The 15120-nt window shown below is 40.5% G+C and overlaps 1 protein-coding gene across 1 annotated transcript in view; it reads left to right on the top strand.

Moving 5' to 3' along the window:
- Positions 1-5944, top strand: part of DNER (delta/notch like EGF repeat containing) — a 136853-nt gene extending 130909 nt beyond the window's left edge. Inside the window, exon 13 of the mRNA XM_068955083.1 lies at positions 4849-5944. Within this exon, the coding sequence (XP_068811184.1) occupies positions 4849-4960 (112 nt within the window). The 3' untranslated portion in view covers positions 4961-5944. The remainder of the gene's footprint in view (positions 1-4848) is intronic.
- Positions 5945-15120: the final 9176 nt, after the last annotated feature.

Below are 15120 nucleotides of genomic sequence, written 5' to 3'. Positions count from 1 at the left end.
TTTCTCAAAGCAAGTTTGGCACTTCTTTATCCAAGGGCACCACGAAACAGTGTGCTAGTGGGACAAGAGCTTTTTGATCTGAATTTTCCCTTCCTTTTGTGGTTTCACAGACAGGTTATGGAAAAGATTTCTTCTTTAAGACCTTTCAAATTTTGGAAGCTGGGATGGTTCAGGTCTGTCTTACTACTTTCTGAATTACTCTGAATGCGTCGCCATTTATTACTAAAGACGGAACTTTAGAAAAAACAAGTTTGCTTTGAGGTTAAATAACCAAGAAATCTTTAGATTGAGATATATTTGTGGTGATTTTTCAGATCCGTGTTATGCAGCTAAAAATGACAATGTTGGAACCTGTAAAGGGTTTCCATATCTTGAGGAAAGGTGTTTCTACTTAAGGCAAATGAAAATAAATGTTTTCCTTTCACTTAATACTTCCTTCTGAAGAAGGAAACGAGAGCTAAGTTTGCCGGGAATGGATGCCTTATAAAAATCCAAGATAGCACTACTAAGTCAGGTAGTTCAGAGCTTTAGCGTGAAGTTTGTTGTGGGTTTTTTTTTTTCTTTTCCTATTTTAGGAAAATATAAAACAGTGCTTTGGTCATTTCAGTCCAGGAAAAGGAACACAACTTCAGTAGCTTTTTTTGCATACGTTCATAAATACACATATTAGGAAAACTAAGGTCTGAATTTTCAAAACTGATATTTAAGAAACCTGAATATCAAAGAACAGTTTCTCAGCACTTTCTGAAAATCACTCCCTTTCCCAGCGAGATACCAAACTTATTAGTCGTTTTGGAAAATGTAGGCCTAAGGAAAAGTAAGTAGTTTATTTTCTTTTAACATAAAATTTCTGTTAACATCGTTAGGTGAACACGTGTGGATGCCTGTTGCATATTTAGTAAATTATTTTAAGATTACTTGTTCAGTTTTTGTTTCCTCTTTCAAGTCAAGTTCTCAGCAGGGTTTTTTTCCCAAACATTTTTATAATTTGATCTTCACTGATCAGGGTACTTGTTGATGTGAATGTGCTCAAGGATCGTCATTATTAAAAAATGTCTACTTAGTGAATGTTCTAAGGATTAGCACATCAGAAATAGATTAGTTTTCTAAAGAAGTGAAGCACACCTCTCTTTAGCATTCATTATGCCAAGAGTAAAGAAATACTCCTTTCATATTAAAGCTCATAGATTTTAAAGGCCAGAAGAGAATATTGTAATGGAATAGTTGACCACTTACTAATGCAGCTATAAGACTTCATTAAATTGGAAGCAGTAACTGTTCTTGAACCTAGATCATATCATTTAGGAAAGTGACCATACTAAATTTATGAAATATCCAGTTAGAGAGACTGTACTTATGTGTAAGTATCATTATCATTAGACTTTATGCACTATTTCTCCTGTATTCTGCTTAATTTTAGCTTTCAGGCGCTGAAATCTTTTTCAATCTCTGTGCAGACTGAGGAGTCTGATTCATTGGACTCCAAGTAAGTCATCTTGTCCCAGCCCTGCTAAGGTTCTTTCCACTCCACTTTCTCCATGTTCCTGGGTTTGAATCTATCATGTTAGACTGCAGTGTCCCAAGTTTCCTGAATCTGATTAGCTTTAGCAAATTTTCTTTTATTACATTTTCCTGGCATAGGTTTCGGTGATGAGTTTTAATCAGCTACCTCTTTGAGGAAGTGTAGTCATATGCGCACATGCTCTGGTGTCCAGGGCATGTGCCAGTTGATGAACTGCATCTGTTGCCAGTCACAGCTTTGTGGGAACTCTAGGATTACAGTTTAATTGTATTAAGGAGTGCACGATACCTACTCCTGTGTGTGACTTCTCCTCTGAATAATGGAGAGAAAAGTATTATTCTCATTATTCTCTTCCTATGGAGGAAAGAATAATCCCTTCCTCCCCTGGCAATGCATTTTTTTTCTTCTGATCCCTCTCTCTTTCTTCTCTTGTTTATAATTCCTTTATTTCTGGGTCCCCTTATCAGAGTTGCTGGTTCTGAAGAGAGGATCAACACGTGGTTCCTTTCTTCTGCTTCTGGGGAAATTCCAAGCTCCGATCTATTCTATGGAGGTTGGGGAGTACCATTTCCTTAGGGTTCAGCACTGCAGTTTTCTCGAAGCTCTTCTTGAATGGGATCGCTGAGGCGGTTGAGTCTCTGCGGTTAGCTGTCCTTGCAAATTTCCATCTAAGGAAGTGGAGGGACAACCCAGTTCCACAGCTGAAGAGGGGCTGGCAGTCTCTCGCATGCATGCACACACATGGACTTGCACGCACACACACATGGAGCTGCCTGTATCAGGAATTCCTGTGCTAAATATATACTGTCCCCAAAATTGTCACAGATCCCTCAGTTTCTCTTTGCAAGTTTAAACAGGTTGATCTCATTCAGTGTTTCATTACAAAGTACATTTTCGAATTCTCTTTTTTCCCTGACTTTCTGGTGATCCTTTTGCAACTTGTAAATATCTCTAAAGTACATGTTGGAGCAATATCATAATTCACTAATGGTTAGATCAGTGCTAAACGTAGAGGCTGTAGAACCTCCTAGCCCTAGTGATAGGCTCTCTTTACAAATTCAAGCTTGGACTTTTTCCTCAGTTACAGTATGATGCTAAAAGCTATTGTTAAACTGATTATTCATCATGACCCTTTAGTCTTTTCCAGACTCGGTAATCCCCAGGATAGAGATTTCCCCATCCAGTATACACTCTTTGTTCATAGTTGAGTATCTGTGTTTGGTCATACTGGAAGAAATCCTTTTTTCATTTGTTTGTGTTTGCTTTTGTTGTAAGCAGTCTATTCATTGATCCGGTACGCTCTGCAGCAGGGACCTGCAACTCTTCACTATTTAGCACCCCTTTAATCTGTCTCTCTTGCAGGTTGTATTGGCGAGTGTTTTATGTTTTCTTTTATATCATCAATTAACATGTCAAATAGCATAAGATCTGTGTGCAACCCCTACTAGCTACATGTCCATTGGACAAGGACTCCCCATCTAACAGTTCTGTTTTCAGACCTCTGCCTTCTCTGTTAGCTCTGCTGAACATTAGGAGCAGGGCTGGCTTCTCAGCTCCCTGATCAAAGCAATATGGGCTACCAGCTGGATGGCTCAGCCAGGCCACAAACAGCTAGCATATGTGCTGTGGTCTTTTCTCAGCGTTTTCTGATTAGAGGCACATGTCAACCCTGACCTACACAAGAGGATGCATTTTGTACTGTTTCACCATGTGCAGCAAACCATGTGTTCTCTGTACTTGTCAAAAAGGGCAAAATTTGACTTAAATCACTGGGGAGTTTTCATCGTTGTTTGCATCTGTTAAAAAGATGCAAACTACTTCCTTACACCCCTTGAGAATGATGAAGAAATTGAGTGGAAATGGATGGATGGAGGAATGGGGAATTCCCCACTGCCTCTGATTTAGTAAGATGCCTTAACTTGATTCCTTCATTTGATTCCTAAAATTTTATCTTGTTTACAGAAAATCAGATTCATCCATGATGAAGTTGATGAGTGCACATGGCCTATCCGTAATTTTTTTTTTGTAAGCTATAGAAGAGAGCAGACAGTCATGCATGGAATTGTATCCATTATGGGCTTATTTACTGTTGAAGTACTTTGACAAATGAGATTTCCACCATTTGAATGATAACACTTCCAGACATTTTAGTTTTATTAACAGCTCTAGATTACTGAAAACAGCCGAAAATTAAATTGGAGCAATTAGGAAATGGCATAGATATTTTGGAAAAAAGTAGTATTGATTTTATTTTTGTCTAAATATTATCCTTAAAAATCTGAATTTTCTGAATCTCACCTTCCAGTGTGAAAAACTTAGACTAATGTAGAGTTCATATGGTACATAAGGGGTTAAAAAGAATCCTTTGTGTGGATTGCTGGAGAAATAAGACTTTCTATTTTTATGCTAATATTTTCTCTGCATCAGATTTATAAGGAAAGTAGACTTGATCCTTTTTGACTTCATTTTCTTACGATCCTATTTTGTTATTTAAAGCTCCTGTAATTGTAGTCAGAACACTTAAGCCATCTTTCCGCTTTCAAGTTGAATTTTTAGCACTATAGCACTATTTTTGTATCTTAATAAATGATCCGAAGAGCCATAGACTGTCTGTGCAGTGCAAAGGCACCTAGCTTAGCTCTGTATGTGCTGGAGGAGGGCACTGCTTACCTGCTTCTGTCCCATCTGGTAACTTTGCTAGATTAGTATCTTTATGAGGCATTGCAGTATCCTAACTGCCACTAGTTTTGTCAGTTGCGCAAATTGGATGCCTCATGTTGATAGCGTCAGCCTGCTTCTCAAGTGGATGTCAAGTGAGAAAAGACTTCAAGTTAATCTTTCCATGCTTTGTCTGCAGGTTAGAACTCAATTAACTGTACAACTGTTGCATTTCCAAATGCAAATGTGATGTGCCTGTCTGTTTATTTTTCATAGATACACTTGAAAATGTTGGTTGTTACAGCAGGCTCTAAAATAAAATATTGGCCTTGTTGAAACTGTATCATTGTCACTTGTGGCTTCCACAAACTTCATGGGTTCTGACACTGCTCAATTCAGTGGCAGAATTCCTGTAGACTTTGTTATGGAATCTATTTTGTGTTTACTGGAAGGTGTGTTTTTTTTTTTTTTTTAATCTGATATCCATATATCTTGAAAGTTCCAGCTTAGGTATTTAAACTTCTGTACATCTGGCATGTTGCAATGTAACCTAGAATTTACTTAGGTTCTCTGGGTTTCTTTCCAACAGCATGCCATAATTCAGTGCGTTATTGCAGTTAACTTGTTCATACTTCTGTTTGTCACCAAAAGCTTTCTTTCGTTTTCAGGTTTGGCAAGAAATCCCGACCTGCAATGTATGATGCAACTCCCATTGCTTATGAAGATTACAGCCCAGATGACAAACCTTTGGTTACACTGATTAAAACAAAAGATTTGTAATCTAGTGTATCTTTTTGGGGTTATTTTTCAAAAGGATGGGCTACTAACCTAATTTAAATATTTTTAAGAAGAAAGCATAAGCAATTTAAAATGTTAGATGCTTCAGAATTTTCTGTAGAATATTTAAGAACCAGTTTTCTGCAGCTTTTAGTTTGGAAGAATATTTTAAAAGACAATTCGTGAACTTCATGGATTACATTTTAATGTACCTTGAGCTCTGTAAACTATAAGCTTATGATAGTGTGTGCTTTTTTTCTTGGTAGACACTATTACTAAACCCAGATGAGTTTCTTGTGGTTGTTACAGAACAGAAAATAATTAATGAAGAGTTCCTTATGACATGTCAGTGCCAGCTTTCTCAGTAGAGGTAGGAAAAATGTGAAGCATAATATGATACATAATATATCCATTAATTAAAAAGAAGTCTAAAATGTTTGTGTTGTGAAAAAGAAACTAGTAAAATTTATTATTCCTAATCTGAATGAATTAGCTTTTGCCTTACTCCATGCATGGATAGATAATTTATTTCTGCATTGTTTCCTGAAAGTTGCTGAAACATACTTTTGAGTTGATGTTTGACATTTTTGTAATGGTATTTAGGCTAAGCCTTGTATAATAATTAAAGTGCCTCTTGAGGCGAAGTAAGGGCATGATCCGCTACACATAGACATCAGTGAGAAAACTTCCACTGACTGCAGTGTACATGGGATTGGATCCTACAATTGGACCGAATCTATATTTTTCTTTAAAGGTTACAGGTTTTTTTTTTATATTGTGCGTAAACTAAGCATATAGTTTGAGTTGTTTGTTTCCCAAAGGTTGTTAATGTACAGTGTCGTTTCATTAAATATTGTGTATTTCTCATAGTGCTTCTTATTTATGATCAGTATGGGTTTTTCTTTTTGTGGCTGTATTTGATCGTTTATCGGCTTCTTAAAATTCTCGCTTATTTCAAAAAATATTTAATAAATGTTATCAAGTGAAGATTGCAGCTGTTCCTTTTGTTTCCCTTCATTTGAAAGTGCAGTGTTGCCTATAAATTTGAAAGAACCTGAGTATATAATATGCTCTAAATAATGCCTAGAGAAGATATTACGGCTGTTAATCTGAAAAGGAAAAAAACAGACTTAATTAACAAGGCAGGTTACCGTGGCAGCAGTTAGCTTAGGAAAGAAGAGGAAGAACTATATGACGGTTTTGGTGAAGTAATTTGTCTGTTTAAGCTTTCAGAGTAAGGCAAAGGAAGACGACTGACTACTGTTCTCTAATTTAGTGCTTAAGGAACTAGATTAGGAAGTGGAGAACTTAGGCTCAAGTCTCTGTTTGGCTTAGTTTAGAATGACCTGCATTGAAAAGCTGTACTCTGGTTAGCTCTAAAACAAATTCTCATTTTGGGGTGAAGCCTGTAGTGGAACATAGATAGAACCTGAAAACCGATATGCATTATTTTCTGTTTCCTCAGAAGTGAGGATCATGATAACCTTTCAACAGTGAGGCAAGTACAGTGCAGGAGTGAAGATGCAGTCCTGCAGTCCAACCCATATGAACCACAGCCTGTTCCTGAATGGATTTGACTGCAAATCTGGGCTCCGAGTTACAGCAAGAGTAAGATTTTGTCACAGATAACTCAGTGATATGAGTAGGCCTGATCCAGGTTGGTTTCAAAGAGACCTGCTATTGGGGTACCCAAGACTGAGCACTGTAGAGGTGAATTGTTGTAGCTACCGACCTACAGATGCTGTTGCGTGGTGCTGCGCTAGATCCGATCAGTACTGTTATATTAGACATTGAGTAAGCACTGAAGGGCTACGCTCTGCTTGATCTCTTAACGTTGGGCGGTCATGGAATGTGTCCAAAATGTTGATATTTCACAAAGACAAGGTTTCCAGACAGAGCAAGGATGTCCCCAGGGAAACCCAGACTCCTGATAGCCCTCTGAGTGAAGGTATCTCGCGCCTCAAGAGTCCTTCCCTTCACTAGTCAATACTGACATCTCCAAATCTCAGATCAGCCACTAAAGACAAAGACAACAGAAGGAACTGAGGAAGCAGAAAAGCTGCCGCTGGTTTTACTGCCTTGTGTAGGTGGGCAGAGCACATCTGGTATGTTACTCTTAATTTTGCATTTCTACTTCTTGTTACAGAGGCTGAATCTATTTCCCACACCCTGAACAATTAGTGTTGACAGGAGGTAGACAAATTATTGTAAATCAAGCTGCCAGTGTTACTAAAATGTAAATATCATTGTGAGGTTATGTTTTAGTTCACCAAAAGAAGTCAGGAGAGTAAGGAGAAATGGGCCAAACTTTAAACATTTAAACACTGCTTAAATAAAAAATCTCCTATTATTGTTAGGAATGGCTGGATGGTGAATATGCGGGTTAGTAAGACCATGCTGTATTTGAGTTATATAAATGCCAAATGCCTCTTAAAAACTCACAATGTCTTTCCTGACCTCCTGTATCCGCTGCTGTGGATTTTTACTGATGTTTGCCCAAGACAATAATTGCAAGAAAGAGGCCTAAAGAAGCCACGTTCTATTCCTAAGGTACAGTTTGCTAAGACAGAATGTCAGCATTTGCATCTGGTGGCTGTCTGGTGGCAGACTAGTTTTACCCTGTGGATTTTTTTTTTTTTCATGGGAACAAAGTTCCCTTCTGCTGCTTTATCTGTGGTATGGAAACTTTTGTTTACGGTGACTTCCAAGTGTGGGTATGTTTTAAGACCCCAGCAGAGTAACAGTCAGAAAGAAGCTATTAGCCTATGTTCTTTCTCCTGGCTTATCTGTGGAACAGGTGCAAATACATTTGAGTTATAACTGATTTGCTAATCAGATAGAAAAGAAATACTAATTCTTCTGAGTTTTTAGTCCTTTCAGTGGTAAAATATTGGTTTATCTTTGAAGAGCTACAAATCTATACAACGTATAGAAACAAGCAACTCTGTTGTTCTAAGGAACATATACATATTCATAGTCCATATTTTGCAAGAGAGATGTTGCAATGAACAGTAGCCCTTCTGCCTACAAATCACACCTCGGGAGGGATACCAGACTAGTCTATATTTCTCTCAAGTGACTGACCTGAAAGATAAGTAATTTGTGAGGAGCTATTTTCCAGTCAGCTTGGAGTCTCTAGCTTCTGTAAATCATCCTGTGCTTCCTGTGAATTGTGCTTTGAAAATTACTTTTGCTCCTTTCAATTTATTTTATTGAACTCTGACAGCATGTAATGCATGCACTGTGCCTGTGTCTGTGCACTTCAGAGATATCTGTGAGGCACCGCACTGCCTGCCAGATGGACTGGCCCTTAGACCTGGAGGGCAGAAACCCATCCTGAGTTTTTATCCCAGCTGTGAAGCTGCTGGAACAAGTTGCTTACCCTCTTTATATGCTACATCATGCCTTTCTGAAGATAAATACAAAGGCAGACAAAGGAGACAAAGGACACCGGTTATTCCATATGCTCTTCCCAAACCAAAGTGCATTTGTTCTATACAGGGAGCAAATACAGCTGTATAGCAAATACCACCTGCTCTTAATAGCCCACACGTGTTTCTTGCTGCAAATCAGATGTAGAAAGGGGTGGTTGTATGTGCTCTTCTCCCTGGCAAAGTGCTAATAGCATCCCGCTCCTCCTGTGCCCAGGGCCATCTCGGGGCTTGCTGTTCACTTCCATTGCTTGTGACTGACCAGGGTCTGCCCTCTCCTGGTCCTGTTTTCGCTGGGAAATACCCAAGGGCCTCTCCCAAAGCACCACAGACATCTGATCTTACCTGCTTCTTGGGGTGGTGTGATACTTGCAATTATAGCTCAAAGTTGTGATATATGTGCTAACAGGAAAAGGGCATTTTTTACATTGAATTAGGAAGATGATGGTCCAAAGGAGGAAGACAGCCTCCCTGTCCCTGTGGTTGGGCTAATTGCAGTATGATGCATATACACAAGAGAAAGCCCGAGGGAACAGTTGAGAATAAAAGCTAGCAAACATGTGTTGCCTAAAGCCGCATACATAAGCCACATTAAGCATGTGTGGGCCTCTCAGGTGAGGTCTGCCTGACTTCTTGGGTGACTGCAGGGGGAAGAGCAGCCTGCCAAGTTTGCTTCCCCAGTGGTGTGGCCCGTGTCACAACCAGTTTTTAGTAGCAGACCTTCTGCTTGGGAGAAGCGGGAACTCCATCCTCCCTAGGTTCTAGCAAACTTCATTTTCTTTCAAATACATGGTGAAAAAACTACGGTGCTGAGGGGTCCAGCTAGCTGGTGAACAAACCCGAGCTGCTGCCGAGACGGAGGGTGTCTGCTTCCCCATGGCGCATGGGCATGCTGCGGCGTGCTGCTCCCTGAGCACTGTGGCCCGGCATCCATACAGCTTCGCTGCCGGAGAAGGCTGCCAAGCAAAGAGCCACCGTCCACTTTGGAGAGCCATTGCAGAAAATCCCGACGTGTCCCTGTGCCTGGGCGTGTAGTGACAGCCCGGGCCGGGCAGGCGGCAGCAGAGGCGCTGCTGTGAGCGAGGCGTGCAGAGCCCGAGCGTCCCGCACCGGCAGTGCTCATTTCCGTGCTATAAATACCGGTTGGCAGTAGCCCTCCTGCTGCGTTGGTGAGGCAGACAAAGAACGAGCGGTTTGGGGAAGTGATCCTGAACCAGCTGGGATCTTGGGGAAGCATCCAGTGGAAGCCTGCCTGAACTCTCTTTGTTCTCAGCTTTCGTTGTTTCTGTTACCAGATTAATCAAATGATAGGCTCAGAGAGAAACTAATGGCTGGGGAAGCAGGGAGCGCAAAGGGAGACATAGGTGATTTATGAGCACTTGAGAGGAGATCTGAGGCACCCCCTACCATGATTAACCAGGTGCATTGTGCATCCATGTCTGGGTAAAATCCTGCACCAATACTGCAAGTCTATTTTTGCTGTTACTCCCTCTCCTGCACATGTAGCTAACTATTGCACTAATCTGAAGAAAATGAGAAGCAGAAAGACTTTGAAGCTCAGTAAAATCCACATAGATGCCACTTCAAATGGCACAAGCCTCTACACGCTTACTCCCTTTGCAAACAATGGGAATTTGGAGCTGATATTTGTGACATCCTTGGGGAAACTGGGTGTTTCTCCACATCGAAAACCAAAAATACATCTGACCATAGGTGCATAACACTGGTAAATGCCGTTTGCTTCAGTGAAGCCTCTTACAGTGAAGCTTTGGTCACAGCACTGATGATTTCATCCTATTTCAGCTTAATTTTTGGAAACAGGTTAGCTTTTCTCCAGCAGGTCTTTGTTGAGAAACATTTGAGCAGACACCAGGTTTGTGAAGATGTATAGTTTCTTTTTTTGATAGCAATAGATGCCTGATGAGGAATAAGTTCAACATCACTGAAAATTATTCTCTGAGAGGAAGGCTGAGAGGAATTAAATAGCTGCTCCTTCCTTCGGTTGTCGGAGTTATGCCTAGAGGGGTCAACTTTGTCCCTTCATGTGGCTAAATCCTTCTGTGTCAAAAATTTCTCTGAGATTCCCTTCTCGTTTTGCACACAATGATTCAGTTTTGGCAGAGCAGACCTGCACCCCGCAGTAGACAGAGGCATATCCCATCCATAAAGCTGAGCAAATCAAGCCCATCTTCCAGCACAGTTTTATGCGAGCTGTTTGCTGCATCAGACATCAAACTTTCACCCTTTTTCTTTCACTGCTGCACTGCCTTGTTTCCAGATTTCACCTGCTGTTCAATACTGGCAGAAATCTGCTATTTGTATGTACTCAGCTCTCATATTGCTGACCTCAGAGGAGATGCAAAAGTATGGGTCTCCCAGGGACCTTTTCTTCCTGCTTGAACATGGGAGACAAATGAAAAACACTTCAACTCAGGGAAAGGTTTAGTCTCTTGGACCATTCCCTGCTATAGATAGTTAAAAAATGAGACTATTTTCACGAGCTAATGAATTTGTCCAGGTTCCTAACGTAAGAAATGGGAGCTTCAGGCCAGCCCAGTGTGTGCTCAAGCCCTCCTTTGAACCGTTGGCGACTGTGAAGGAGTTGCACTAGGTTATGGAAGTGGCTTTCAGGCACCTTCTATTTTACATTTAAAAAGTTAATGTGGGAATTGTTTCTCTGTTTGTTTAAAATACATTTTATCTCTTGGAGTCCATTGCCTCCGTGAAATGCTCTGTATAGGTAGATGAGCAGCGAGAGAAGGGCCAAACACCTAGCCAACAATAAATGAGAAATACGGAGCTGATCTTTGCTTTGGCCTGTTCTCGTGTCTTCTTCGGCAAGTCCGTCTTCCGTTCCCCGAGACCTTTGGCTGAGCATCCGCAAACACTGTGTAGTTGTAGAGTGTGGCTGGAGAAGGGATGGTGTGAGGCAAATTTGGCTCTGAGCCATCTTTATGCCCTCCTTAACCCTGTTATTAGGGAGACTGGACTGGCCCAAGTCTGAAGTCAGAGCAATCTGGATTATGCTACTGCCAAAAGTAGCTAGCGATTGTTACGCTTATGAGAATGAGCAGAGTACGGTGAGCTCTCATTAGGTTCCCACAAGCTTCTCAGTCTGACATGCCCATTACTGGAGAGGGTTTGCTCAGGAGCAGTTATCATAGCGATACCTGCCTGTTCCCTTTTTGCTTGCTGGAGTGCTAGAGGTGATCCCCCTCAGGCAACTTCTGTCCTGCAGAGCACCCTTTGCACGAACCATGCCCTGAATCCTTTATATCCTTTTTTTCTGCTCAGAATTTGGAAGAGCTCCAGTTAGGTGAAGGTGATTTCTTCTAATGGGGAGAGCATCAACCAGTGAAAACAAAAGTTCAGAGTGGTTATGCCACTTCCCGCCCCATCTGGGCTTAGTGCAAAATGGATAAAAAAAATGACCTCTCTGGAAAAGTCAGGTTGCTCTGTTATTATGAATTCCAGTTCTAAAGCCTTCTTTTAAGGAGTTTATGATAAGACGATTACTATAAATAAGCTTCCCTTTTAGGAAAGAATAAACCATCAAATAGGCTTTGTTTGGTGAGATCTTTGGCAAAGGAATGTAAATAAATAAGCTAACTGAATAAACTTCTTTATCTGATGCGCTCAGCAGAAAAGGCAGCAAAGTTAATCATTTAGGAAAATAAGCTGGTCTGCTGTGCTTGCTTCAATAACAGATCAGGAAGAGTCTAAAGGAAACAATCTGCTTTAGCTCAGTGACCCTGGACTTTTTGCTAGTGTCCTACAGACTGAGAGGGATCTATTTATCAGTCTGAAGTTAATGTTTTAGTTTATTTTCTTGTGTATTGTTTTGTTCCCTTCAGAGGTAGCTCTTTGCGTCAGGACAGAGAGAGTTTATGAAACTGGCTGTGACATCTCTTCTACCTCCTGGGAGTGGTACACATAAGGACAATCCCCTGGATCTGCAGCGTCTTACACTTTGGACTCCATTCTTGTTTCCTGTATGAGCAAATTTGTGTTTGTATGCATGTGATCATACTTGCATGTCGGCCTACTACTGCTCAAAGAATTCAGAGTGAGAATGTGTTATCTTCACCACAGCCTTTTATTGACTTCTTTGGACTTGAGCTATTCTGAATTAAATCCGACTGGAATCTGAGCCTATGAGGCAGACACAAGTTGCCCAAGTTAACAACAAGGAGTGTAGCTGCAGTGGAAAGAGAAAATAGACCAATATAACCTACATGATTTTGGCATGTAGTAGCTGCGATTACAGTTAGTTTGGCAGGGAAACACTAGGTTCTCACATCCAGTCCAAACAGTTTGAGTGGACATTGATCCATCAATCCTGAAGGAACCTAATCACCCCCTTCCTTCTCACCTTGTTTATGCTCTATCTTCTACCTTGGCACTCTAGGGTATTAGCATTTATGGAGAAACTGCAGCTGCTGATACCAAATATGAAGACGAGCAAGAAAAACAGATCTTAATTGGTCAATGAAGAGTCCCTGGCTGTGAATCTCTTTGCCAAGGCAGATCAGGATGAACCTATCACTCTCTCCTGATGTACCTATCTCTGTAAGTCTTTGCTCAGCTAAATCTCTTCTCCTTCCTTTCCATAAATGTTTCTGTTGATGAAACACTGCACCTGAGATGATTGCATCAGAGCAGTAGTATCTCAGCATGACACTGCTTAACTGGGCTTGTAAACAGTTAGTGCCTGAATGTCACAGGGACTGATACGTTAACAGCCGTAGTGGTCTGTAGACTACAGGAATGCCCTGTTCTGATCCCCAAGCGGTGGCCTCCTATTGTTTCCCTGTTTCAAAGACTCAGCATTTTGGCATAGTTGCATTTTTGCACCATTTGGGGTGTTTAAGATAGAAACATAAAGTCAAGACTGCCTGGAACTCTTTCTGGGAAGAAAGTATCTACAGCTTGTAATAATATAAAGGATAGGACATGTTTATGTCAAAATATCAGGACAAGATGCTTCTGATGAAACATGAGTCAGACCATATGGATTTGACATGTGAATTTATTCACAAGAAAGGGAGAAGTGGAGCCTCACTCTTCAGACTGGTTGCTCTACAGCTGCAGGAGAGGACACTGCAAGAGATTCTTGAGTTCTTATCACGAACCTCCGACCAATCTGCTAAATGACTGTCAGCACAGTCCTTAGATTCACAAGGTGGCAATTTATTCTAAATTCAAATTATGTGTAATTAAATTTGCCTTCTCTGCACCACAAGAGCTAATGAATGTCTCTGAAACGTTCTGAGATCTTTTCATGAAGGGCTTTTTATATGTCCATGATTCTAAAACAAAATTTTCCCAAAATTCCTATTTGGCTAACTACATAAACTGTGTTTAGTACATATGACATTTATGAATTTCTATAAATTTCTAACAAAGCAAATCTCAGCCAGGGTGAAGGATATGATCAACGCCTTGTGGAATGCTGAAACAACACTTACCACAGACCTTCACTGCCAACAGTTTTGTGCTCTTTGCTTAGGCTAGCTGCCTTTTGGGCAACTAGCAATTTGTTAACATACTATCAGGAAGGCTGTTTAAAAATAAGGATCCCATCTAAAGGTTTAGCAAAAGTTCTGGTATTGAAAGAATTGAAATATGATAGTGTATTTACTTGCAATAGCTTTCTGGGAATTATATCTCATGCCCTTGAGCCTATAAAACCAAGATGCAGAATCTCAGCTCTTACTCTGTTTCATCTGCAAATCTGACCACCATAAGCTTCAAAAAAAATAGTTTAGTAATGACTATTAGGGCCAAGAGACTAATTTCATGCATGATGCCCCATTTACTCCATCCGCCTTCCATGAGGTTGGCTTTGGCTCCTATTGGAGAAATAATAGTTCAAGTATATAGATTCTTCACTCTCCTAAAAGTCGGCTTATTTTCTACAGAACTGAACTAGAGAGAGCACATATAGGCTTCAGTTCTCATATTTTTCTATTTTGTAGTTTAAAGCCCAACCCAAAATACAGAAGGATCAAGGAAAATAAATATCCACCCATACCTGTTTTCTTCACTGGTATACGAAGCTTTGGATGGAACAGATGATAGTATCAAGTGTAAAGCCACGTCAGTGACTGCCTAGAATACCCTGACCTCACTGCAGCAGCTACAAAAGAAGGAAAATTCACAACAAATCTCTTTTTTCGTATGTTCCAACTCAGCTGCTTGCATGACACAGGGAGATAAAGAGTATTAAGCTTTTGCTGTTAATTTCTTTGAAATTACAACAGGGTAATGCTGACCCATAGCAATCCCCAGGAAGAGTTGGAACATGGATGTGAAGATTTTATCTACCAACATCTCTAGCCGAGAGAGTACATGAACCTCTTTTGAGGGATAAGACAAATATAGGCAAATCCCCCCCCCCCAAAAAAAAAAGTAGAGTTAATAGTAGGTCTTGTAATTGCATTATTTTTTCCAGCCCTCAGAGTTATATACGTAAACCTAACAGCAGACTTGACCACGTTATACGGATAGAAGCTTTCACTTGATCATCTTTGTTTGTTTTAGTAAAGCCTTCTTTCATTTCAAGCATTCAATTCCAGTTTAATGTCCTAGTTTAGGACACTAGGGAATGATGCAACTGGCTTCTTTCCTTGGTATTTTGTGAAAAGCAAGGAGAGTGACTGTATTTTCTTCTCTCAGGTAACAAGACCAAGTTCAAGGCCAAGATCAAGTTCAACTAGACCCTTCAGAAGA

Source organism: Struthio camelus, chromosome 9 (genome assembly GCF_040807025.1).
Source record: "Struthio camelus isolate bStrCam1 chromosome 9, bStrCam1.hap1, whole genome shotgun sequence".
Classification (NCBI taxonomy): domain Eukaryota; kingdom Metazoa; phylum Chordata; class Aves; order Struthioniformes; family Struthionidae; genus Struthio; species Struthio camelus.
Note: the sequence above shows the minus strand (reverse complement) of the source record. Positions and strands in the feature narration are given on the sequence as shown.